At 37.4% G+C, this 24,135-nt stretch overlaps 1 protein-coding gene across 1 annotated transcript in view; it reads left to right on the forward strand.

The window, feature by feature from the left end:
- Window positions 1-24,135, forward strand: part of LOC149787345 (nibrin-like) — an 82,746-nt gene that overhangs the window by 40,070 nt on the left and 18,541 nt on the right. Inside the window, exons 8-13 of the mRNA XM_089977897.1 lie at window positions 718-809; window positions 1,793-1,877; window positions 4,565-4,646; window positions 10,986-11,080; window positions 12,256-12,788; window positions 16,917-17,140. Of these exons, the coding sequence (XP_089834023.1) occupies window positions 718-809; window positions 1,793-1,877; window positions 4,565-4,646; window positions 10,986-11,080; window positions 12,256-12,788; window positions 16,917-17,140 (1,111 nt within the window). The remainder of the gene's footprint in view (window positions 1-717; window positions 810-1,792; window positions 1,878-4,564; window positions 4,647-10,985; window positions 11,081-12,255; window positions 12,789-16,916; window positions 17,141-24,135) is intronic.

Below are 24,135 nucleotides of genomic sequence, written 5' to 3' on the forward strand. Positions count from 1 at the left end.
CTTCTTCTGTTATTAATGATCCTGATATCAAGCCCACGCACAGAGAGAATAATTTAACTATGTATTAGTTGTTTACATAAAATGGAATTTTAAAAAAATGTTAGTCAAGTCAAGCAGAAATGAACTCAGTTTTGGACAAGTTTAAGTCCAGCATACAGCGTTACATTACAAATAGCATGTAATGAAATAAAAAAAAATTAAAAACTAACAAACAAACAATTCAATTAAATATACATAACACCATGAGGTCTTAGGACTCCATCGGTCTGCCACAAGGGCATGACCAAGTGGTCTCAATCAGGATTCCATCTGTATGCCTCTAGGACAGAGGTTTACTACAATCAACATTAGTAAAGATCATTATGTGGTCTGCTGAGACCCTCAGCAATGTTTATGTTGTCTGGAAAAAAGTTAAAGAACCACTGCCAATTCCCAGACATGTAGGACTTGCAAGTTTGAATCGTTTCAATATTATTTACAATCACCCCATTACACCCTCTGGCAGTTATCAACATTCTAAATCAATGGTATTCATCTACCCACTTAAACCAATCACATCCCAAGGTTTATAATCACTATCCTGGATAGTTTTGAAGAGTTGTGTAACATACAGACACATGCACAGACAGACAGGTGGAAAAATATAATTCCTACCTTTTCTTTGAATAAAAATCCAAGGATTAATCAACTGTTTATAATGGTGTCTATGTATTTCAGGCATGGACGACATATGATTCCTGATTCAGATGTGGGTTATGCTGTGTTATATTGCTCCAAAGATAAGCATTGTAATCCAAACAGTCAACCAGGTATTTCTTTTTTTTGGATAATAACAATGGTGAAACTTGAAGTTAGTTGTTTGTTTTTTGTTTTTCATTTTTGAGAGTCAAAATTGACCAACAGGATGATGCAAATTTATATGTTGTTTGCATTTATAGTCTTCTGTGTGTAATGAAATGTTTTAGTCGAAATATATCTTTACAATCAACAGTGAGAGCAAATATAACAATTTCTTTGCTTGCAAAAATAATAATGATCACATCAAAGATTATCAGAGTTGGCATACTTTTTTATTGCCATTTTTACATGATATCTAAATATATACTTGCTTACAACTAGCTGAAAACTGCAAAGATCCCGATTTGCTAACACATAATAAACCAGCAGATCTTGATCTGTGCAGTAATCAGTAGGACAGTTATGCAACTGCATATCAGGGTTTATGTTGTATGTAGTTGGACTCAACTTGTAAGTGGATATATATATGGTATTTCAAATAATTTCTTACAGAGATTGAAGTGGAATACGTTACTAATTGGAATACCAATAATTATGGCTAACACTTCAATAGGTGTGAAAAAATAAATAAAACTCTTACCTGGAGTCAACCATTTTGTACCATATATATGCCTGTACAAGTCCGCTTTGGTTTGGTGTTTTATGACACAGTGACACTTGCAGTGTTATATCACAATGAGGTAAATTGAGTAAATTTGACTGCAGCCTTCTAGTCTGATCCAGATTGAAATAAATCAACTTTTAATTGGAGTAAACTGAAGAGAGAAAAAACACGAAAGAAGACCTTCTCTTGAGAGAGCAGTGGTGACTCGGGTTGTCAGACTCGAAGTCGGAAGGGTGCTGTTTCTAATCCTGCCATCAGATCATCTCAGGTCAACAGATGTTGTTTGTCACTGAGCAAGGTAACATTATTTGCATAACATAACCCTCATGTGTTGATGTGCTGTAAAACACCAAACCAAATATATTCTTAAGCATCATATTTTTTTTTCAGAGGGTAACATTCTTAAACTTCCATCACAGAGTTTATCACAGATGGAACCCTTTTCTGAAAATACAAACACCCAGTCAAGATCCAGGTAATTCAGGAGGAATTTACTGTTTTTTATTAAAGTCAATTTCCTAATTTTGTTTACTGCTTAAAGTTGGAATAATCCAGAAACTTCTGCTGTCAAGGATACTTAATAATCCTTTATCAAATAAATGTGAATGAGAGAAAGAAAAATGAAAAGTCATAGACAAATATAGTTTTATGTATCTTTCTTGTGACTTTGTTATTTGCTTCATTGAAAATAAGTCTTTATGTTGTTAACTAATACATACCTTTAGACATACTGTAGTATCACTAATTTTTCTGTCTGTTACATTACCTGATCACATTACATTAGGATAACTTTCTTTGCAACCTCCAAATCCTGTCATCCCAGAAAGAAAGAAAAAAAATGGCTGGCTGGACTGAACACGCTGCAATTTGATGTGTATGAAAGATGATGGCCTGCTGTTCCAGCTGTCAGACAACCATTCCAGCCATACAAGTGTGTGATATGCTACTGTAGTGGTCATGAGCCACTTATTTTGGACTGGTGTTCCAGCTGTCAGACAACCATTCCAGCCATACAAGTGTGTGATACGCTACTGTAGTGGTCATGAGCCACTTATTTTGGACTGGTGTTCCAGCTGTCAGACAACCATTCCAGCCATACAAGTGTGTGATATGCTACTGTAATGGTCATGAGCCACTTATTTTGGACTGGTGTTCCAGCTGTCAGACAACCATTCCAGCCATACAAGTGTGTGATATGCTACTGTAGTGGTCATGGGCCACTTATTTTGGACTGGTGTTCCAGCTGTCAGACAACCATTCCAGCCATACAAGTGTGTGATACGCTACTGTAGTGGTCATGAGCCACTTATCTTAGACTGGTGAAACTGCTTGATGAGGTGGAACAACATATTGTCCACCTTAGCCTCCCCTTTCCAGCCTCTGAAGTATGGGCCCTCAATGCTCTATTGGTCAGCTGGGAGGGAATATGGACCTACACCTTGTTCTGATGATAAAAGTAGTTCAACAAATGAGCGACACTAGCTGCTATGTAGTTCTGATTGCCTCTCTACAATGGGACAAATCTTGGATCAAGGATCTGAGTGAACTGAAGACAGACATACTGAGGAAAGTCATAGTGACCTTACTCAAGCAGCCCAGGATGCCAGTGTTACATTCACATCCAGAGAGACTCCTTCATGCCTGGTTTTTGTCAGCGATGCCTTGCACAAAAGTAGTTTGGAACTTAAGTTGTGGATAGGATCTAAACATCAGAAAGTCCTCCTCAGTGAAGGCACGAGTTTTTAATAACTGATGTCACACCAATGACATCATACCACTCTGCCTACATTCCTCAATCAGCCAATTTTTTTCTCTTTTTCTTTCTCTTTCTCTTTGAAGACAAGAAGTTAGCCCACATCACCATAACTGGATACTGGTCCATGTTCTTGGACACATTTTGGCATTCTGGACAAAACAGTATTGGACAATTTAAGTTTATCCAAACCACACTTATCATGGACTAGACAGTATTGGACAATTTCAGTATATCCAAACCACACTCATCATGGACTAGATAATATTGGACAATTTCATTATATCCAAGCCACACTCATCATGGACTAGACAATATTGGACAATTTCAGTTTATCCAAACCACACTTATCATGGACTAGACAGTATTTGACAATTTCAGTTTATCCAAACCACACTCATCATGGACTAGACAATATTGGACAATTTCAGTATATCCAAACCACACTCATAATGGACTAGACAATATTGGACAGTTTCAATTTATCCAAACCACACTCATGGACTAGACAGTATTGGACAATTTCAGTTTATCCAAACCATACTTCCATTATTCCCCAAAAGGATGGATGATGACATGGCTTAACTCATCAAAGTTTGAGCCCTTATCATCCACATCCATCAATCAGCTATCATGCAAGACTTGCTTTCAGATATTGCTTCCCTCAGCATACATCAGTATGCTACATGCCCTCTCTGTGGACTGGAATGACATGCAATTCCTAATGACATAACCAGGTTTTATTTTGTAAAACAGGTTGCAATTACTAGGCAATCAACAAACAACTATTTGTTCACTCTCCATGATCTCCTAAATGCTTTCAGATTAACTGGAGCATATGGAGAACATCCACAACAGCTGTACCATGCTTTTTCTCTTTCTCTCAAGTCCAGAAAGCAAGACATAACACCACATGCGCTAGCTGCTTGGTTAAAGGGGGTATGCTTGCTCTACTATTATTGGATACAAATATTTTACAATTTAGATATGTAACTTTGTTGTATGATAGTCTAACCATTGCAGTCATAATTGCCTGCCCCATGGTGTGTAGTGCTTATAATCCATCTTGGTACTTGACCTCAATCATGGCAAGTGTCTGCATGTTTTACAGGGTTCACTGGCCTGATGAAAGCAGCAGATCAAAATGGAATTATTCATTCACCCCTCACTCTTCAGTTTCTTTACCCACATGGGGTGACCCTATGTTGATCTCTGTGTGAAAAGAGGGCTGGATTTGTAAGGTAGTGGCTGTAACAAGATTTCCATTATCTCATAGGGCTGGATTTGTAAGACAGTGGATGTAACAAACTTGTAAAGTAGATGATGTAACAAAATTTCTTTTGCCTTGGGAAGGCTAGATTTTTAAGGTAGTGGATGGTACTAATAATGTATTAAATTCATTTTTTCAGATTAAGAAATAAACCTGATATGAAAAATACATCAGACTCTGAATTACAAGGCCTTACTGTTCTTAAGCAGCCTGCATCTGTGGTAAGTAGAGCATATCTATAGTTTTCAAAATGTACAATCGAAAAACTTGTTAAAATTTTCGACAGCTCAACTGGTGTCATTAGGTGGTCTTTAAGCATGAACAAGCTTGGATAATCAACTCAATATGATTGAGTCACCACTGTCTCTTTCTGTAGGTGGCACTGGTAAAGTCACGATAATCAACTCAATATGATTGAGTCACCACTGTCTCTTTCTGTAGGTGGCACTGGTAAAGTCACGATAATCAACTCAATATGATTGAGTCACCACTGTCTCTTTCTGTAGGTGGCACTGGTAAAGTCACGATAATCAACTCAATATGATTGAGTCACCACTGTCTCTTTCTGTAGGTGGCACTGGTAAAGTCACGATAATCAACTCAATATGATTGAATCACCACTGTCTCTTTCTGTAGGTGGCACTGGTAAAGTCACGATAATCAACTCAATATGATTGAGTCACCACTGTCTCTTTCTGTAGGTGGCACTGGTAAAGTCACGATAATCAACTCAATATGATTGAGTCACCGCTGTCTCTTTCGGTAGGTGGCACTGGTAAAGTAAGTGACTAACATTGATATAGCATGGTACATCATTTACAAGAACAGAGTATGATGCATGTATCACAATGTCGTAGGAAGTATACATATGCAACAGTACATCATTTACAAGAACAGAGTATGATGCATGTATCACAATGTCCTAGGAAGTATACATATGCAACAGCCAAAGATCATTAATCCACTTCTTTTCACATCAATCCCTGGCTATGTAACAAGCCGTTGCAGTCTTTGTAACTGGTGCCCTGTTGTTGATGAAAGAGTTGATGCCTATAGCAAGTGAAATCAATTGACTTAGGACAGAGCATGCTACTTGACCAATAGGTATTCAGTATGGTAACTTGAATCATATCCATATAATATGACTCTCAATATAAACTTGTGTGCAAAAAGTTTTAATTTGGAGAAACTTGTATGCAGCATACATTGTTGTCTACAGCTGCTGTGATTATTCCCAACTATCTTTTTAGGTAAAGGTGACAGGCAACCTGATTGGATAAGTTTCTTTTAGCTGCATCCAATCACATAACAAAGCAGTTATGCCAAATATCAATGTTTAGCAAAACTGTTCCATGTGATCATTGGCTGGCAAACATGAAGAGTGCAAGGCAAGGTTTGAAAATTGAAGATTGCTAAGTTAGAGCATTTGCATAGGGATTCAGATGAAAAATGAAGCCAGCATTTTACTTTTTTACGTATTTTTGAATCCCTTTTTGGCTTGAATTTATCTCAGGCATCTTAAACTAGATATTTAAATATGCTGAGTTGGTCCCAAGACCTTATTAGGTTCTGGTGACTTACCATATTTTTTACATGTTTACCATATGCAGTGCGTATTATGTCATGTTGTCCCTCTGCCCATCAATCTTTGTTAGCAATTTTATTTCCAATGTGAGTTTTCCACCATCTACAGTTACCAGACTTATAGTAAGGAATAACCATTCAGTTTTGGGGTCAGAAGGTCAAGGTCATTGTGACTAAAAGAAGAAAGAATAGTTTCCTCTACAACAACTCAAATTCTCCACCATTTATAGTTACCAAACATTGTGGATGGCTTGTACCTGGTGTAAGGAAGAGCCCAATCAATTTTGAGAATAAATAATCAAAGGTCAAAGTCACTGTGTAAAAGAAGAATTTTTTTTCTTCACAACAACTTGTTCTCCACAAGCATGGTGAAAATAGCAAAGGTAATATGCAGTACATATGGTTTCCATACAGTAACATCAGATATCAATACCAAACTTTGTGCATGGCTTGTACTTGGGGTCAGGAAGACACATCACGATTTTGAGATGAAGCAGTTAGAGCTACATGACAGGCCTGGACCAAACTTTGTAGATGTCTTGCACCTGGGGTAAGGAAGATGCATATTGATTTTGAAGTCAAAGGGTCAAAGGTCAAGGTTGCTGTCTAAAAGAAAACATGACTTGCACAAAAATTTTAATTTAGCTATGTAGTGGACTATTGAACACAGAATGGCCATATAATGTGCCATTTACATTACTCTTGCTTCAAAATATGTGTAGATCATATCTTCTTCCTACTCCAGGTGACTAAAGTGGTTTAAGATGCTCGCCTTTACATATTACTGGCATCTCACCTATGTCAACATCAGTTTGAATCTTGGCTCATCCAACATGTGTATGTGACAAAGCTTGTCAGTAACTTACTGTGGGTCAGTGGTTCTTCCCAGGGTTTTCTCAGATTCTTCTCCAACAGATATACTGGCAGCCATGTATATATATATCATGTGCTGAAAAATGGTGTTAAGCCCATAACAACAGCAACAACATTATATGATGTCTCGTTGATCTAAACTGAAATGGGTTTCACTTGGACATCCAGTATTGCCGCCACAATGGCCATCTTGAAAACATTATTGCTACTCCGTCTGAAAGGCTGGTCGTAAAAATGTAGGGTATTTCACTAAATGACTTATGTCTAGATGGTCCTAACTGATAGTGGTTCCAATCTGGCTTTAATATTGATGCCATGGATCCATCCTGAAACTCTTGTTATTGCTAGTCCTTTTGAACAGAAAGTCTTATATGACCGCTCTGGTGGCCTAGTGGTTAGAGCGTCTGCCTCAGAAGCAGAAGGTCGTGTTTTTGAACCATGGCCGAGTCGTACCAAAGACTTTCAAAAAGGGACTAACAGCTATCTTGCTTGGCACTCAGCATTAAAAGAGGTTAGTATTAGGACTGGTCGGCCTGGTGTCAGGATAATGTGACTGGGTATTGCTATGTGTTGTTAGTTTTATATGTTAAAGAATTAAAACAAGGAATCATTCATTCTTAAAGTTATTACTGGTCTTGAAAGAGTATTGAGAGGATAGATTCATTTATTTAATATAATCATTCGTTGGAACTGCTGTGCTATCACATTTAACCAGAGACATTGGATATATTAATTGCTGTACGGATTTAAAGACTATTTTGATTTAAAGTTTTATGGACTTATTCTGAAACATTCAGGGAAATTTTAATTCAAAGCTGTATTGGATTTATTGTGAATTCATTTCAAGGACACTTGGATTTAAGAGAATAATTCTTCTGTGGTGTTTGTACATCAGGACATTATATTTATCATGTGAAATACCTTTGGAACATATTCAGATTACTTGAGACTGTTGGAATTGATAGAACTTTTAGGATTTTAGGAATTCATTATCAACTGTGAATTATTTTAAATTATTTTACTTTGTATATTAGGAAAATAAATTAATATTTTAAATGACACAAAACTTGATTATCTCTCTTTCTTATTACATAGTTTAAGCCATAACAGTGTTCAGTTATTGAATGAGGATGATATTTTTGTATGTTACAGTTCACTTCAAAGACATTTTCAATAGCATTTTTAGTTTCCTTTGCAAGATCACTGTCTGTACTCTGATTATTAGGTTTCACACTTAATCGGCTCTCATTAGTTTTCTGACCCATATTTCCCCCAGAATCGCTGTGCATTTTGCATATAATTGAGAATGTACGTCTCTATCAGAATTTAGACTTTCATAATGACAGGACATATTCAGCATACAAAGACGTTCCAACTTCTGTTTTCCTGTTTCTTGATTTGTAAGGATGCTGACTGTTCTCCACTTCTCCTCCACGTTGTGATCACTCCACAGAGGAAGTAACTGACATGGACTTAAGATGTATTTCTTTGTCTTATCCTCAAGGGCTTATTTTTATGGCTCAGAGCCAAAAATACATTGGCAGGTTCCACCAATGTAAATTATTTACAAAAAAGAGGCTGATTTAGACTTTAAATAAGCAATGAAAACATACATGATGTATTCATGCTTTTATGAATAATTTATCCCATCATTAAAATGAATTAAAATACTGTTAACTGATGTATTTTGTCTATCGATATAACTTAATATTCATGAAAATTTCAATTAATTTAGAGATGGTCATATCAACATGGGGTTTTCATTGAATGGATGGTCTCATCAACATGGGGTTTTCACTGAATGGATGGTCATATCAACATGGGGTTTTCACTGAATGGATGGTCATATCAACATGGGGTTTTCACTGAATGGATGGTCATATCAACATGGGGTTTTCACTGAATAGATGGTTGTATCAACATGGGGTTTCATTGAATGGATGGTCATATCAACTGGAATTTTCACTGAATGGATGGTCATATTAACATTGGGTTTTCACTGAATGGATGGTCATATCAACATGGGGTTTTCACTGAATGGATGGTCTTATCAACATGGGGTTTTCACTGAATGGATGGTCATATCAACATGGAGTTTTCACTGAATGGATGGTCATATCAACATGGGGTTTTCACTGAATGGATGGTCATATCAACATGGGGTTTTCACCAAAAAGTCTTCTAATGGTGTCCAGTTTATTCTAAATGAGAATTGTGAAAATCTTACTTCAGAATGGCTGCCACAGTGGCTAATTTGAATATCTTATCGTTCAAGAATACAAGATACATTTTCAGCAATCTGCATTTTAAAACAAGAAATGGTCTTATAATGAATTCCTTGAAGAAGAAAAACTTCAGACATATGAGCACATGTCCATTTTGAGTGACTCGTGTTATCTGGAGGGAGAGTAAATTTTTCCCATTTTTGCTGACCCAAGAGTGTTCCCAGCATTACAACTTTGACAAATCTCTGACATAATAAATAACTATCTTTCCTTCAGTAAAATTAAAACTTGCTATCTGGAATATATAGTGGATCTTGTTAATATATTTTTTATATGAAACGTAAGTATTGTCATATAATGATAATAGCTGAAGACATTGATGAATGTGATTGCTCTCAACTCAGTGTTTCTGAATGGCCTTGAATAAGTTTGATAGGTTTGCCCTGTCAGACTTGGCTGTTTATTGTTATTGTTACTTCACTAGTACTAACTGGTACTTGTTGCCCTCGTCATGTACACATAAAATCTAAAAGAGTCTGACCAAAGGCATTGTAACATGAATGTTTTTTTACAGATGATGTCAATCTGACATCAACCATGGCAGCAGTTACTAAAAATAATAAACATTTTAAATGGCATCTTCTCCAAAATGACTCAACAGAATTTAATCAAATTTTATCAACAACTTCCTGGAATGAAGGTATTCTAGTTCTGAACAAATGATGCAGGTTTGCTGGCCAGTTTGACTGCTGGCTACAAAAAATATAATTTTTTAAATAATGACTTCTCAACACAACGTAAAATTTGATTAAATATTACAATAAGCATCCTGGCATAAAGGCCATTCACGTTTGCACTAGTCCTGCTGATCTACCATGCAATGTGGCCACCATTACCAAAAGGATACCAGACTTTAGAGTTATTCTTCTAACTGATCAACAGGTTGACAATTTCTACCAAGGTTGAGCTTTTTGAAGGTTCTCAATAAACCATTTGGCTTCCATGACTATCTGTAGAAAAATTTATTTTGACCAGAATTGCCTGGACAGTTGGTATTATATTGGCTTGTAGACCAGAATTGGCTGGACAGTTGGTATTATATTGGCTTGTAGACCAGAATTGCCTGGACAGTTGGTATTATATTGGCTTGTAGACCAGAATTGCCTGGACAGTTGGTATTATATTGGCTTGTAGAGCAGAATTGCCTGGACAGTTGGTATTATATTGGCTTGTAGACCAGAATTGCCTGGACAGTTGGTATTATATTGGCTTGTAGACCAGTATTGCCTGGACAGTTGGTATTATATTGGCTTGTAGACCAGAATTGCCTGGACAGGTGGTATTATATTGGCTTGTAGACCAGAATTGCCTGGGCAGTTGGTATTATATTGGCTTGTAGAGCAGAATTGCCTGGACAGTTGGTATTATATTGGCTTGTAGACCTTTGAGCTTGTTAACCAGTCTCATGTCCTCATGATCCATTTGTTTCTAGTTTGATTTTCAAATGATATGTTCCCAGATAGGTTTTGTGATCGTATATTGTACCTATTGTTTACTTTCATTTTGGCAACTACAATCTGGATGATGTAAAATAAAGAAGGAAAAAAAAATGATTACATTCAGAAATCAAAGTTAAAAAACAGTTTTTGACTTACCTTATATAGCACAGTGAACACTAATTTTAGCACAATCTTCATATTTAAATTCTAGCATCTCAGTCACAAAAGTGTGCCAGTATTCATTTCAGGTAGTCCTTTGAATTTTAATAATAGAAGATGCTAAAGCATGATGTCACTTCAGTCACGGCTGTGTTTGTCTTTTGAAGGAATTAATGATTATCTCATCAAACATTTACTAATTCATTATGCTCTTTCTCAGAAAGAAGAGACTACTGCAGTTGTGGATTTGGATAAAGTTAAACAGGAACCTGTCTCACAAATGTCCCCAGTTCCAAAATATCAACAGAGGAAGCGGTGAGAATACTTTATTTGTTTTGAAGTATATGAACAAATGACCTTCATTCATTTTGAAATGACATGTGTCAGAAAAATACTTTTGTTCTACAGTAATGCTTTAATAAGCTTTCAGAATTTATTTTCAATATGTATTTGTCTTTGTAACTTCAGTGCTCTTCTTCTATTTCTAAATTGACAAGATACAACTCTCTCCCCCCCCCCATTATAATGCACCTCATTGTAACACTATTCCAGGTATAACCTGGTACTACTTTGGACTCCATGACCAAAAGTCACACCAGTGTATAACAGTAAGGGTTGAATAAAACAAGATGAAACTTAGTCATATGTCTTCATTTCCTTTTCAAAACACCATTATTTAACAACATTGATAGTTCTCTCTATAACACTGTTCTATATGTTACACTGTCAGTATAGTATGATTCCATGCATATCATGATTCTCAATATAACATGTTTGGTACATAACACAGTCAGCAGTTCTGGACCCTGACTACCGTGTTATAATGAGGGAGAGCTGTATGTGTAAGCCATCACTTGCGGTTCAGATGTCATTTTTTTCTGACCTATTGTGTTAGGCATGAGATAAATTTATTTAAAGACATGTATACATTATAATAATTGTACCTGTATAGATAGCCATTTTGAAAATTAAAGGTTTTGTTTCATAATTTGTTTATTGTTGTAGTAATTCATACATGTTCATTGTAAAATGAAAGTATCATAATTGTTTACTTTCATTTTATGCAGAAAAGTTAAGTCAAAGCTTCTTCCTTGATTTGGATAACTTACTCGCAGTTAAGAAGTAAAGGACTTAGTCTTGTATGTAACATTACCTGAGTGCCATTTCACATGAAATTATGATACTGTTTTTTTTTTAGGTTGCTGTCTTTCATGAACAAATGATTCAGATTATTCAAAAGGTGCTGCAAATTTCAATTGGAAATACAAATTTAAGATTTTATTTATCATTTGAAAAACGACTGCTTTTATTTGATCAACACAAAATAGCATGGTGAAGTTACTTTAAAAATAATTTGGCTCATTTGGGCATTATCATGAATGTTCCTGTGTTATCATGTGTAATTTTAGTTATTATTACACGTACTTAAGATAACAAATTATGAAATGTCATACATATGATGTTTCCTTGATTCTTGGTAATATTTCCAGTGCTAGAGCTGAAGTTGAGGAGAAGGAACCTGTTGAGGCATTTGATAAAAGAATCAAAATGGAGTCAGTGACACCAGATCATAGACAATCATCTAAACCATTTGCAAAACTCAGATCTGCTTGGCCAGTCTCTGAGTCAGACCAGAATCTTTCCGGAACATCCATTAGGGTCACAAGTTCAGAGGTCAAATCTACAAAATTAATGTCTGATTCTGAGGATGACTCTAATCAGTGTGTGGAGAAAAAGGCTTTTCAGAAATCTGCACGAGAGAACCCTCTGGTTCATCAGCCAAATATGGAATTAGATACAGATTCTGCTAGGACAAGTAAACAGTCAGCAAGGAATGTGGTGATTGTTCAGAAACCTACTTCTGAGTCAAAAGTAGATGTTGTTTTTGATGATCATTCAAATCAGTCTAGTAGCAGAGGAGGGAAAAGACCTGTTCAAAAAGCTGTACATGATGTATTATCAAAATTCCATTCAGATTTCAGAGCAGGCTTTGATTCTGATGAGGACCCTGTCATTGACAAAGGTAAACTAAAACAAGTAAGAATGTCCACAGTGGTTTTCCGGTTGTCAGATTTAGCCATTTATTTAGTTTTGCCAGCTTTTTTATGCCCCTGAAAATAGAACAGAAAAAAAACTTTCTGTACAAGCATGCTCAAATTGGTAATAGGGTAATAGCTGTAGAAGTGAATATTATCTCGTATTGTGTCGTGAATACTCTTTTTAAAAATTGTCATAGTATAATATGCACATTTTAATAGCAGCCTGTTAACAGAAAGACTGATTTCTACACAATGTACTTACATCTACATGTAAATGTACCTGTAAAATTTCAATGAGCAATCACACGACAGCAGATATAAAAACTTAGACATGGCGACACACGGCATACTTTAGCAGCAGATGATTTTAAGATGCTGCATGAATGCATCCTATCATGCATAAGAGTTATTCCAGAAATTGATTTTGTCCACTGCAGACAACTTCAGTTATGCATAAATTATGTAAACCACTATATACGAGGTGGTCCAATGTGTTTTCATGAAGTGTGTTGGAGAGAAGGTAGGCTTAGGCAATCTCCGTAAACCCCGATCACTACCGAATATTCAGGAGGCTGCATTCACACCTGCCAAAGGATAAACACATGTACGTGGCATTGAGAATACGAAAGATTTATCTGGGAATTTGTCTGCAAGAGCTTACCCATTTCACTTGGAGCAAAATGTCTCAGAAGTGTTTCTTCACTCCCAATTGGTAGTTGGAGTTAAGAATTTTAAGAACCGTTGAACCTAGTGTACCTTATTTTGTTGTGTAATCTGTAGGTTGTTTTTTTTTTGTTCTCCATGTAAAGATCTGAGTTCATATGTTTTTCTTAGAATAAAGTTTTGTTATTATCCTAAGATCTTTTTAATATTATATTCTCTATTATGAAGTCTCAAGCCAATTGCACAAATATTGGGAAGCCTCTTGTGAGAAAATTACAACATTTTCACTCATCCTTTAAATGGCCATTGATAAATATCCCTAAAATGTTATGGGCATTGGAGTCCCTGAGAAAATTGGCTAAAGTCCTTGAAAAGTCCTTGAATTTTGTCACACCAAAGGTGTATGAACCCTGATATGGGGCAGACTCATCTGCCAGATCATTGTCTGGACAAATCTTTGACCAGTTACTGCTCACCAGGCAATGGTCAATCACCGATCATCAATCTCCAAGCATCAAGCAACCAGACACCAGGCTTTTATTTTTCTGACTGGGGAGTCTCTTGCCTATCGTGAGAAAGAATCAGATTAGCATGTCTCCTTCCATTGATGCCCATTTAATCCATCACAGCCCCCATGACATGGTTGTTTCTGCCTTGATTTCAGAGTATAGTATTTGTGACAGGCAAGTAGTCCAACAAAAGGAGGCAGGCATCCACTCTTACCTTAAACTGTAGAGTAGGGATTAGTGATCATATTTGCATAGCAGGACAGCTAGTATGATTATCCCCATTATACCCCATGCATACCCAGTGTCAGATCCGAAAGTCTGGGCAGTGGACACATTCATTTTGAAGTGGGACTATCTGTATGCTTATGCCTTCACACTTTTCAAATTAATTTTGCAGGTTCTTTACCAAGACAGGATCTCCAAATTTCAGCTCATCCAGTAAGCCTCTCTGTGAATTCAGTAGTCATGGTTCAGTGACCTACTTGACATGTTGACAGACAAGCCCAGGATATTAACACAGAGAGACCTGCTGTCACAACCCGTGGTTGTCTCCTACATAACAACCCACAGATTCTCAGCCTTCAGTCTTGGTTCATCTAAAATCATAAATTTGGCAGGATCAGTTTTCAAGCAAGGTTGCTAACTGCGTTATGCAGACTATGAGACAGACCATTTCCAAAAATTTACTATGCAAAATGGTGAATCTTCAGTAATTGCACAAAGCAATGCATTAATCATAGTTGTCCCTTTTTAAATACAGTTGCAGACTTTCTTCTCTTCCTTTTTGAGGAAAGATAATGTTCTTTTTTCTACTAATAAGGGTAGGGATGCATTCTAATTCTCTCGAGTTCTCTAGAAATTCTGCTTTTGGGTTGGACCCTCATCTTTCAGGTATTTTAAACTTTGTAGACTGGTATCTTGCTCATTATTGCCTAGATGGAACCGTTTGTGTTATTTAGGTATTATCTAAACCCATTCTGAACATTTTAATGAAGCTGCCTATGGGAATCTAATCCTTACATTCGTCCAGCTTTCCTTAGAGTCAACAAGGAATGAATTTCATACCTTGTCGGTGGAAAGGGTTATTTAAGTTTTATGGGTAACTATGATTGTTTTTCTTCTTTGCCAGTCTGGGTTTCAAGCTAAGGGTCAGCTACATGCATTAGCTTCAGGTCCTGTTGAGATATCCAGTCTCAGTCATATCTGTGCAGGGGATGATCAGGCTAGGCTCCTTTGCCCAGGTAGGGCCTTAAGGTTTTACTTCTTTTCCCCTAAAAGGAAAAGAAAGGTTAGGAATCCTCTCTTTTACCTCACAAGGGTTCCTATGATATTTGGGGCCCCGAGTGGCCAAGTGGTCTAAAGTGCTGTCCGTTACTGATCATTGCCATCTCACCTCTGTCTGCGTGGGTTCGAGTCTCGGATTCGTCCAGTGTGGGTATGTGAGAAAGCTTATCAGTAGCTTCTCGTGGGTCGGTGGTTCTTTCTGGAGTTTTCCCAGGTTCTTCCTCCACCATTAATACTGGCCGCCATGTATAGCCTGTCGTGTGCTGAAAAATTGCATTAAACCACACAACACCAACACCTATGATATTTCTGCAGTCACCATTTCCAGGTGGATTATCATCACTATCAAGAGAGCTTATTTGTCCCTACTGTTGCTAAGATCCCCACTTCCCAGCCTGCTCTGATACCCTTTAGTCTTGGTTCATGTCAAAAGGGAAAGATATTCTATATGCTGGCTATTTCTATGGAATCTGACTGGGATCATGTTCTTTTCAATTCTGGGCCTCCAATTGCTGAATGATGGAAGGAATATTGAGCATGGACTAGGGATTTGGTGTCCCAGAAATGGTCAGCAATGCAAAAGTAGCAGGTACTCTATTACATAATAAAAATTTGTTGCACCCCCTAATTGATGTGGGAGGTCATGGGTTCGATCCCCGGCTGAGCCATACCAAAGACTGTAAAAAATGGTACTAACAGCTGCCTCGCTTGGCGCTCAGCATTAAGAGGTTAGGGTTAGGACTGGTCGGCCTGGTGTCAGGATAATGTGACTGGGTGGGACATCATGCTGCATGTCTGCAGCATGATGCCCCAGTGCTAGACATCACTATAAACTGCCACACTGCAGACATCTTAGTAATATGACTGAATTTTTTTTAAAGCTACATTAAAAATCCAAATCACACACACACATACACACATGCACCCCCTAAAAACTGTATGGCTGTGTTATAGATCAGGGGTCAGTAACCTATTTTACATAGCATGCCACTTTTTTCTGGATTAATTACAAAATGAACAAGCATTTGCCACCCGTAAGAGAGTAACACTGTTAAAGTCGAGACTTTTGGCTGCCCTTCGCGTGCCACACAAAAACTTCTTGACATGCCACCTTGTGGCATATATGCTGTAGGTTACCAACCCTTGTTATAGATATTCCATGGTATTTCTTAGCATTTTTACTATGATTCTTAAAATGCCCAATTCATGGTGCACTCAGCCTTTTGACCTTGGTGGTCAGGGTCCCATTTTACATCATGCTTTAATTTGTGCTCATCATGCAGGCCCTGTCAGTGTTTTAACACCCCCTGTATGAAGTAAGGAAGAGCTTATGTGATATCCCTGGCTTCATCAGTGCTTTCTAAGCCATTTTAACTCTAGTGTTAAAAGGTTTGTTTCCTTGCTATTATCTCAAGTTTTAGTCATACTACCTTCATGGAATTTAGTGTGTTCCTTGCATTGTTTTGAATCACCCCAAGGGAAAGTTAGTCAAAGTGATGGGATTTTGTTTTACTTCATTAGGAATGTGGTTGAGAAATATAATGTTACTTTGTTTGTCCACCCATCTGTTCAGGTTGTGCGGTTAAGTGTAAGTTTACGGTAAATTCTCTGATTTGGCATGTATGACTTAGTATAAATTACGTTTTCTATTTTCAGGAGATTCTTTGACCCAGAGAAAGAAAGAAGGAGATGGCATCAAGAAGGAGACTAAGACTTTGCCTCCACCTCAACCTCAAGGTAGCATTGATGAGATGGAACAAGAGGCAGAAACAAAAAGACCTAGTTCATCTCTGAAAAAAAATAGAGAAAAGGATTCATCTAAGAGAATTGATAGAGGGCTAGTACCACCAGGCTTTCTTTCTGCCAGATTTCCTCCAGAGGTATTGCAGAATTAAGTAACTTTAAATTCAGAAACAAAACCATTTCATACCCAATTTAAGACCAATGATTAGATCTTTTGGGTGTGTACCAGTGGTAGCTAATTGTTGATTTATGGTTTCCTCCATGATCTGTGGTTTATTTCACCTCACACAGCTAGTATTTGAAGTGCAAATGGTATTTAATGTCAGTTTTATCAGCTTGTTACTAGCGATGCCGATGCAAAATTAACATACAGTTTTCTCTTTAGACAGCATGACCCCCAAAAAATTTTAAAAATGTCTTATTGTAAGAAAAGTATGCAGTAAAGGTTTTATTCACAGATAGTTACTCAGGTGGATACATATACTTATAGGGTTTAGGCTTGCAGGCTTGGAATGTCAACCACTTTAAATTCTCAGAGTATTGTGAGTTCTTTTTTATTCTTGTAGTATCAGTTTTCATTGTTAGTGCTCAGTTTCACAATTTCGTAAGGAATGGAATGTCAACTATAGTCCAAGTTTTATGGTTGGTTGTTTTTTTTTTTTCTTCAGTTTTTATGTGTAGGGCTTCACCATTAGACATCAGACCTGCCATTCCTTATGATTGGACTCCATTGTAAATTGTAAATGAAATGACCATTAATTTTCAGTCTCAGAGGTAATAGTTAAATATATGAAAATATGATCATTTCAGGCAAATCTGGCTATTGGTTTGCCCAAGGTTAAGCCAGATCTCAGTTTTCATACCAAATGCAGTGAAGTTGATGGAAAAACCAGACTAATGCAGACACCTTAAACTGCCTGTGTTTATCATTAAAATACATACATGCTTATAACATTTCTCTAACAATGTTGTCGAAACATTTTAAAGTGTGTTGAACACAAAAGGGACAATCAGCACATAAGTTTAAAAAGAAATATTAAGATTCTTGGAAAGAAAAGCAGAAAAGGCAATGATAATGTTGTCATCTGACTTTGCAAAGAGGTTCATCAGTGCACAACAACATATATTGCTGACAGAACAAAAGATCAGAATTTAAGGTCACAGGGTAAAACATTGTTTGCTTTTCATGGTAAATCATTTAAATATTTAGGAAGTCATTTTCATCTTCTGTTTCCATACATTTGTTGTTGTTATTATTATTACTATTATTATTATTATTTTAAACATTTGCACATAAAGTTGACCTGAATAGATGGAATAAGAGTACAAATGGGATAGCCTAATAAAAGGTCAAGGTTACTGTGTGGGTGGGTAACGTAATATCAATGCAACAGCAACATTCATCAAAGGGAGGACAGAAAATTCACTAATTTTCTTATTACAGTGATCAAATTGTGTAAGGTAATATCGATGCTACAACAACATTCATGGACCACTCTAGTGGTTAGATCATCTGCCTCGGATGTGGGAGGTCGCATTACATACACAATTTTACCACTATCAAGAAAATTAGTGAATTTTATGTCTTTTTCTTTCATGAATGTTGTGTGTGTGATTTGGATTTTTAACATAGCTTTAAAAAAATTTCAGTCATATCGCATAACTGCCAACCCTCATGAATTTGGCGTGAATTTCACGACTTTTTCAGAGATTCACAGATTCACGCCACATGCCAAAAATTCACAAATTCTCCAATTCTCAATTATTTTAAATCTTTAATAAAATAACTGATTTCCCGTTAAGCGCTAGTTGTGATATTCGTAGTTGCCAAAATGGACTGGTAGTGCTGGTCGCGATATTAGTAGAACTACAGCCAATTAGTACCAATGGCCTGGTAGCAAGCATTTTAGCCTATTTTAATCTATATGTATAAGAGTAGTTTTGCAAATGCTTTTGAGAGAAACTGGGGCCTAACCGGAATTTTGCTCCATGCATGCATCACCAACACTGATTTGAGTTACCTTTCACCATCGTATGTAAGATCTTGAAAATGTCTTCACCACCAAGGAAAAAGAAATGTGTTGCTCAAAAAGTGAAGTTTAATTTGGGAATATCTCAAAAATTGACCATGCATTCTGCCATTAAACATTGATATACATCATGCTTTTTGCACACAGTGTGCCACAAATTGTAGTATTGGGCATGGTCGCAGAGACGATGTGAGGAAACACATTGGTTGCAAAAAACACGTACAAGTTGGGAAAATTAAGAATTTGCAGATTTCAGCTCTGGAATATTTTAAGCCCTCGGCGGAAGACCTGCAAGCTACCAACGCTGAAGCATTATTTGTAAGTTTTCTTGTTGAACACAATCTACCTTTATCAGCTGGAGACCATGCTAAACATTTTTTCCGACAAATGTTCCCGGACTCGAAAATCGCTTCCAAATTTTCATGTGGAAGAACCAAAAGTGCTGCAGCTCCTGTGCATTCCTCACAGCAACAGTGACAGTGAAAGAGTATTTTCTCTGGTGAGGAAAAATAAGACAGACTTTAGGGCCGCCTTAGCTGCAGAAAATTTGTCAGCAATTTTAGTCACCAAGATAAACCAGCAGGCAAGAAGTCTGAACTGTTTAGAAAACAATTTTACGATCAAGCAGTTGAGGAAGTTCAAGTCTGCCAAAGTATCATGTCTTGATAAATAACCCCACAAGAACAAGTGAAGTTTTTGAGTACCATAATAAATAGAAATGCAGATATATATAATGTAGAGTTTTAGTTTTATATTGTGATCTTGATATAGTGTAGTATTGACAGTCAGAATGGATGGAGTTATTGTCATGGTATTTTTAAGTAATTCATGTCCAAATTCCCGACTTTTTATCCCTATTTTCACTAATTTTGAGCCTGGAAGGTTGACAGCTATGATATCGCTACGATGTCTGCAGTGGCACAGTTTATAGTGATGTCTAGCACTGGGGCATCATGCCACAGACATGTAGCACGATGTCCTACCCAGTCACATTATCCTGACACCAGGCCGACCAGTCTTAACACTAACCTCTTAATGCTGAGTGACAAGCGAGGCAGCTGTTAGTACCATTTTTGTAAGTCTTTGATATGACTCGGCTGGGGATTGAACCCACAACCTCCCGCATCCGAGGTGGATGCTCTAACCACTAGGCCACCAGAGTGGTGCTCAAGTATTACTGTATAAACTGTTATCGCTATTTGATTTTCCTACATAAAACCATGTAACTCCCCTCTGAGGTATCATGGATCTGTAACTCCCCTCTGAGGTATCATGGATCTGTCCTTGCATACCTCCCATAGTGAATAAAAAGAAAATATTATAATAATAATGATAATATTAATAAGGACTTTGTATAACGCCTAATCTTTAGAAGCTCTAAGCGCTTTACAACATTAGACAACACCTATAACATAAAAAACATATAATGATATTATTACATAAAACAAACACCATGAAATTAGAAAACGTAAAAAACTTGCTGAATATTAAAGGTAGGAAACATTATTAGGTCTTTAAGTTCGTTCTTGCAGTCGAAATAAGTGAGTTTTAAGAGCACTCTTGAATGGGTACGCTGTGGCTTTGTGTCTAAGTTAAGTGGGCAATTCATTCCACGTTGCTGTGCCTTGGTATGCAAAAGAACGTTGTCCATATAACTTCGTTTTTGTAGTGGGAATAAACGATTGTCAGAAGAGGAGCGTAAGTATCTTGCTGGTGTGTACACATGGGTGAGGTTGGATAGGTATGTTGGACTAGAGTTCGTCAGTGAAACATAGCACAGGGAACAAATTTTGTGTTCGATTCTGGATTGAATGGATAGCCAGTGTAGGGTACAGAGCAGGGGGGAGGTGTGCTCTGATCGTGGTACTTAGAAAGTTTAAAACACAGCTGCTCGGATCATACTTAGAGTATGATCCGAGCAGCTGTGTTTTAAACTTTCTGAAGTTTCTGGAGTAGATATTGAGATGAACCAGACAGAATTGAGTTACAATAGTCCAGTCTTAAAAGTACTAATGAACACACAAATGTTTTAGTGGCATCAACTGAAAGATATTTGCGAATGGAGCTGATGCATCTCAGCTCAAGATATGCAGCCTTGCATATGTTCATGACATGTTAGCGCAATGTGAGAGCACTGTCCAGAGTAACACATAGGTTTTGTACTGACTGTGTGAATTTAATGTTAGTGTTGCTGATATTTATTGTTTGAGGTAAAGGATGCGAATGAGAAAGTCTTTATGTTGTGATCAGAATGGCCTCAGTTTTATCATCATTCATCTGCTGCTTGTTACATGTCATCCATGATTTCACATCAGAAATGCACCTCTCTACACCTTGGATGGTAGCATCAACTTCAGTTGGGTGGCTAGATTTGTATATTTGGGTGTCATCAGCGTACAATTGGTGAGACACTGGATGATGATCTATGACACTTGAGAGCAGCTAAGTGTATAGAATGAAGAAAACAGGTCCAAGAACAGACCTCTGTTATCCTGACACCAGGCTGACCAGTCCTAACACAAACCTCTTAATGCTGAGTGACAAGCAACAAAATATGACAATTTTTTCTTCTCAAAATATCTGATGTAGACTTGTACCCCACTAACATGCACCAATTTATGTGTTGTTGTATGTTTGTAAATTCTAGCATAAACAGACAGTTGTATAGAACTCATTTTTTTTATCAGTACTGGTCACTAACTATTCTTCAGTCATTACTGAGGGGCCTCACAATACGGTGATAGGGATTGGACTGAATCTGCACTCTACTGTCACATCTTTTGCAGGTTTGGGAGTGGGTCAGTCCGGTTCATACTAGGGAAGGGGACCACATTGGTACCCTTCCCCCCCCCCCCCCGCCAGTCCCTATCATCCTTATGAATCCTTACAGGATTTGGGGACCTCAGTCTCAGGGGAATTGCCCCTTTATGCCTCCATTGAGTACAGAATCCTGGACCCTGAATAGTGGTGATGCTGCACCTCGTGTTCCATCATCACCTTGTCAGGTGTCATCAGCTAGGAAGGCTGGAGGCATTGCATCATTATTTTGGTCTTGTTTTTCCAGTGTATCTTCTCATACACACAGAAGCCCTACTCAACATAATGAGCTACGGGCAGTGGCACAGAGTGCTCCTTTGTCACTGTCCCCAGGTTTGGGCCCTCTTCTTTCTGATCTCATCAGGTACCTTGCTCAGAAATGCCTAGATGGAATCTTTTATATGTTCTCTGGGCATTGTCAGAACCCCTATATGAACCACTGGTTGAAGCTTCCTTCGAGAATCTTATTCTTTAAATGTTTTCATGATATCCTTAGCATCAACAAAGAAGAGTGAGCTTCATGCAGTGTCTATAGAAAAAGGTTGTTTGCAATTCAGTGGTAATTACGATTCAATCCCCCTCCCCTTTTTTTTTCCAACCTGAGTTTCTGGTTAAAAATCAACACTCTTAAGTAGCTTCACTTCGTATTGAGATCCCCAGTGTCAATTTAATCAACATTCTTCAGTAGCTTCACATTGTATTGAGATCCCCAGTGTCAATTTAATCAACGTTCTTCAGTAGCTTCACATTGTATTGAGATCCCCAGTGTCAATTTAATCAACATTCTTCAGTAGCTTCACATTGTATTGAGATCCCCAGTGTCAATTTAATCAACATTCTTCAGTAGCTTCACATTGTATTGAGATCCCCAGTGTCAATTTAATCAATGTTATTCAGTAGCTTCACTTCATATTGAGATCCCCAGTTTACTGCGGATGATCAAGATAGGCTTCTTTGCCAACTTAGGACCTTATGGTTTTATTTGTGGTTCGAAGCATCTCTACCTTGCTGTATAGGGTTCCTGTTATTTGGCAGCAACGATTTCCAAGTGGATTGTTTGTACTACAAGTATCAAGAGAGTTATCAGTGCCAGATTGAGTGGGGCCTTTCTTTCATGAGAATTTAATCCCAGGAAATTGGGCCTATTTATACTTTTGGGGCCTTTTTGAATCACTTCTGTTTGGATGATGTTATGAGGGCTGCCTTCTGGCAGTTTGACACTGGCTTTCCCTTTTGCCTTTGATCTTTGGCAAATCAGAGTAAAGGCATTTTTTACTGGGTCCTATAGTGATGGCAAAATATGTGTAACCTTCTACCATCTGTACAGTAGTGAACACCCCTACCATAATGGTAAGTACAGTAGTTTTCTATATTAGTTTTGTAGAGGCCATCGTCTTCCTCCTATCTGATAAATTCAATAGTGCTGTAGTAGCAGGTGACATATTACCAATATTACAGTGTAGTGGGGAGGTAAACTAATGTTAATTATGTCATTTTTTCCTGCTACTATTGGAAAGATTCACTCCCTGCTCTGATATCCTGTACTCAGGTCCAAGTTAAAAGTTGTTGTTGTTGTTGTTATTATAGGGTTTAACACCATTTTTCAGCACAAGATAGGCTATACATGGCGGCAAGTATTAAAGGTGGAGGAAGAACCCTGGAAAACCATGGAAAGAACCACCAACCCACGAGAAGTTACCGGTAAGCTTTCTCACATATCCACATTGGCCGAATCCGAGACTCGAACCCACGCAGACAGGGGTGAGATGGCAGTGATCCGTGATGGAGAGCGCTTTAGACCACTCGGCCACTCGGGGCCCCCAAGTTAAAAGTGAATGGTATCATGTATGTAGACTGACAAAGGAGTCAGACTGGGATCATGTCGCCTTTCCTTTTTTTATCACACATTACTTCATTGCATAACTGTTTTAAAAAACTGTTTGAATGCACTACAGATCTGTTGATATATAAACATGTAAATTTTGCAAATGTGCATACTGAGTTTTATGTGAATATAGTAATGGTTTCAATATAATGCAAACCCCTGATAAAGTTAAGTCACACTCAAATCAGCTGCTTGAATCATTGGATGCTATTGAAAAAATATGCTTATAAATTAATACAAGGTTGTTTTTTTATAATAGATCTGTTTCTTGGACATAACATAAAACTAGTTTGTGTAAAAGCCAACTTCAGAGCAAGATAAGTTTGGGCTGTTTCAAAAGTAAAGCATTGGTCAGACAGGTTAATCTATGAAGAATGTATCCAGATTAGTCACTTAGTAA

The sequence above is a fragment of the Sinohyriopsis cumingii genome, chromosome 12, assembly GCF_028554795.1.
Source record: "Sinohyriopsis cumingii isolate HCF-2022 chromosome 12, ASM2855479v2, whole genome shotgun sequence".
NCBI classification, from domain to species: Eukaryota; Metazoa; Mollusca; class Bivalvia; order Unionida; family Unionidae; genus Sinohyriopsis; species Sinohyriopsis cumingii.